Source organism: Hipposideros armiger, unplaced genomic scaffold (assembly GCF_001890085.2).
Source record: "Hipposideros armiger isolate ML-2016 unplaced genomic scaffold, ASM189008v1 scaffold_282, whole genome shotgun sequence".
NCBI classification, from domain to species: domain Eukaryota; kingdom Metazoa; phylum Chordata; class Mammalia; order Chiroptera; family Hipposideridae; genus Hipposideros; species Hipposideros armiger.
The window spans coordinates 1,600,292-1,602,828 of NW_017731632.1; the positions used below are offsets into that span (position 1 = coordinate 1,600,292).

The window sequence follows — 2,537 nt, forward strand, 5'->3', positions numbered from 1 at the left end:
TGCCTGCCTTCCCCCGGGCCGGGGCCCCGCCGCTAGCTGCCAGCGACACGGTGCCCGCGGTGCCCGAGGGGGCCGGGGCGGCCCGTCCCGCCCTGCCGCCGCGCCCCACCTCCTTCTCGGTGCTGGACATCCTGGACCCCAACAAGTTCAACAGCAGGAGACGCCGCTGTGTGCTGCTGGCGCCCGCCGCGTGCGCCCCGGCCCCGTGCGCCCCGGTCGCCCCCGCCCCAGGGCGCCCGCCGCGCGCAGAGGAGCTGGAGCGCCGCGCCCTCGCCGCCGCTGGAGAAGCCGGAGCCGCCGCCGGAGCTGAGCCCCCGCGTGAGTAGGACGCGGCCGGAGCAGGGGGACGGGCCGTGTCTACGCGCTGACGCTCCCGGGACTCCTCGGCGAGCCTGGAGCGCCGGGGGTCGAGGCTCGGGGGGAAGTTCGCAGCGCGCGGGGTCCGCGCCAGCCCGCCCGCGGCCTCCGTCCGACCCGGACTCTGGGGCCCGCCGCGCACCGCGCCTCGCGATGGCTCTGCCGGGCGGGCCCGGGGCTGCGGAGCTGCAGGACGGCCGAGGTTTGCCCACCGCGCGCCTCCAGCTTCGGAGGGTGGCAGGTGCCTGAGAAGGGGACGTGCGTGGCGGCTGGCCCGCGACCTCCCCGCCCCCACTGCAGCCGCCGGAGGCCTGCTTTCCTCCTTTTTTTTTTTTTTTCGTTTTGGACAAATCAGACTAATTGTGACAAAATGCTGGTTATCTCTGGAAAAACAATTAAATCCCTTCGATTACAGTTAAGGGGAAATGTGCTTAGCGGCGGAAAGCGGCCGGTAATGGGGCGGCCCGCGCCCCGGCCGGGTCGATATCCCATTACGGCGGCATGCATATCTCTTTCAAGCACCTTGCAAACTCCCCCCGAACATCTAAATTATAGGGTCAAAATTCGGATAATTACTCGATTAAAACCTATTACACTTATTAGGGGCCGCTATTGATCGAGAATTGCATTCGACCGGCTCTTGATTGCTTTTGGTGCCCCCCGCACCCCCCCCCCAAGCCCTTCCTCCCGCCAACTTCCCGGCCCCTCGCTGGAAGGACCGGAGCGCAGGGCGGGTAGGACTGGGGCCTGGGTCCCTGCACTCCGCTCCTTCTGGGTGGGGCTGAGCCGAAGGAGCGGCAGCCCAGGCGGGTGGAGGGGACCCTGGTGCTTTCGGCCTGGCCCCGGCGCTGGGAGCCTCCACCCGCATGGGGAGCCCGAGCCCGGAGGAAGGCCCCGTCTCTTGCCGGCTCAGGGAGGAAGCTAGGTTAAGCCCCCTCAACCACCCTTGGACAGGGCAGAGGCTGGAGGTCAGGGTGCTCTCAGGGTCTTCGTTCCTGCTATGGGGTGTGGGTTGGGGGGCCAGGACGCCTGCCCTGTGGGTTTGCAAACCTCTGCCGTTGCCCTGGATGAATCTGCCAGGACTGAATTTGTGCTTTATTTTCTGGTTTCTCGGTGCCAACCTGACCCCTCAGCGAGGCCTTGGTGCCCCACTGAGTGGCACAGTGTAGGGTGCCTGCCCTGGCTTCTCTCATGGTGGTACTCGTGGGGGTGCGAGCTGCATAGATGCCCCCCAAAGCCCTGCCCAGGCCACTTCCTTCCAAATTTCGGAGACTCAAAATGCAGCCGCTGCTGGGCCTCTGCTTGGACTTGGCCTGTGGGCCTATCGGGGACTCCCACCCCACGCGGTGCCAGCACTGCCCAGGACCCCCACCTCCCAAGCCAGGACCTCTGCACAAGGCCAGGCCCGCAGGGGCCTCCGCAGAGGGTCCAAGGGAGGCCAAGTTCCAGCCCGGAAGCTTGAGGTAGAGACGGGGCCGGGGCAGCCGATTTTGGTCCCCAGAAGTCCCCTCCCGGTGGCCTGCTCCAACCCACCCCAGGCCTGTGGCCCCCGCGGCTCTTAAATGCCCGGTAATTGGCTGGCCCCGCGCCTCGCCGTAATTGGAGGGTAATATACGCCGAAATAAATTAAATGGCCCTTAACTAGTTTGTACATTACACGAAATGAGTTTAATTAAGTTTGTATCTGCACCGTGGATCGATCTACGCTTTCGCGCCGCCGGGAACCCCGCGGCACCGGCGGGTCCCGCTCGGGCAAAGGCGCGGGGCTCGGAGAGCGCGGGGACCTGAGGAAAGGAGGACCGGGCGGAGGGCGGCGCGCGGGCGGCCGAGGAGGAAACAGCAGCGGGCGGTGCGCGGAGGGCGGCAACGGACCCGGGGGGAGCGGGCGAGCCGGGAGGGCGGCGCGGGTCCTAACTGTCCTGTCCTCCCCCGCCCCGTCCGTCCCCGCCCGCAGACGCCGGCGACCCCCATCAGGCGGACGAGGCCGAGGCCAACGGCTACAGCAGCGGCGGCGGCGGGGGCCGCAGCCCGAGCGCGGACAGCGGGGACGAGGCGCCCGACGACGACGACGACGAGGACGAGGCGCCGGAGGCGGGGGCGTCGCGCAGCGCGGAGGAAGCGCGGGGAGGCGGCGGCGGCCTCGCGGCCCGCGGGTCGGGCTGTCCGGGCGCGGCCGAGGC

General features: G+C 68.6%; 1 protein-coding gene across 1 annotated transcript in view; it reads left to right on the forward strand.

Annotated features, from left to right (window-relative positions):
- Window positions 1-2: 2 nt before the first annotated feature.
- NKX1-1 (NK1 homeobox 1) overlaps window positions 3-2,537 on the forward strand; it is a gene marked incomplete at its 5' end in the record, with an annotated part of 3,300 nt that continues 765 nt past the window's right edge. The window contains 2 exons of the mRNA XM_019657948.1: window positions 3-318; window positions 2,312-2,537. Coding sequence (XP_019513493.1) covers window positions 3-318; window positions 2,312-2,537 — 542 coding nt within the window. The remainder of the gene's footprint in view (window positions 319-2,311) is intronic.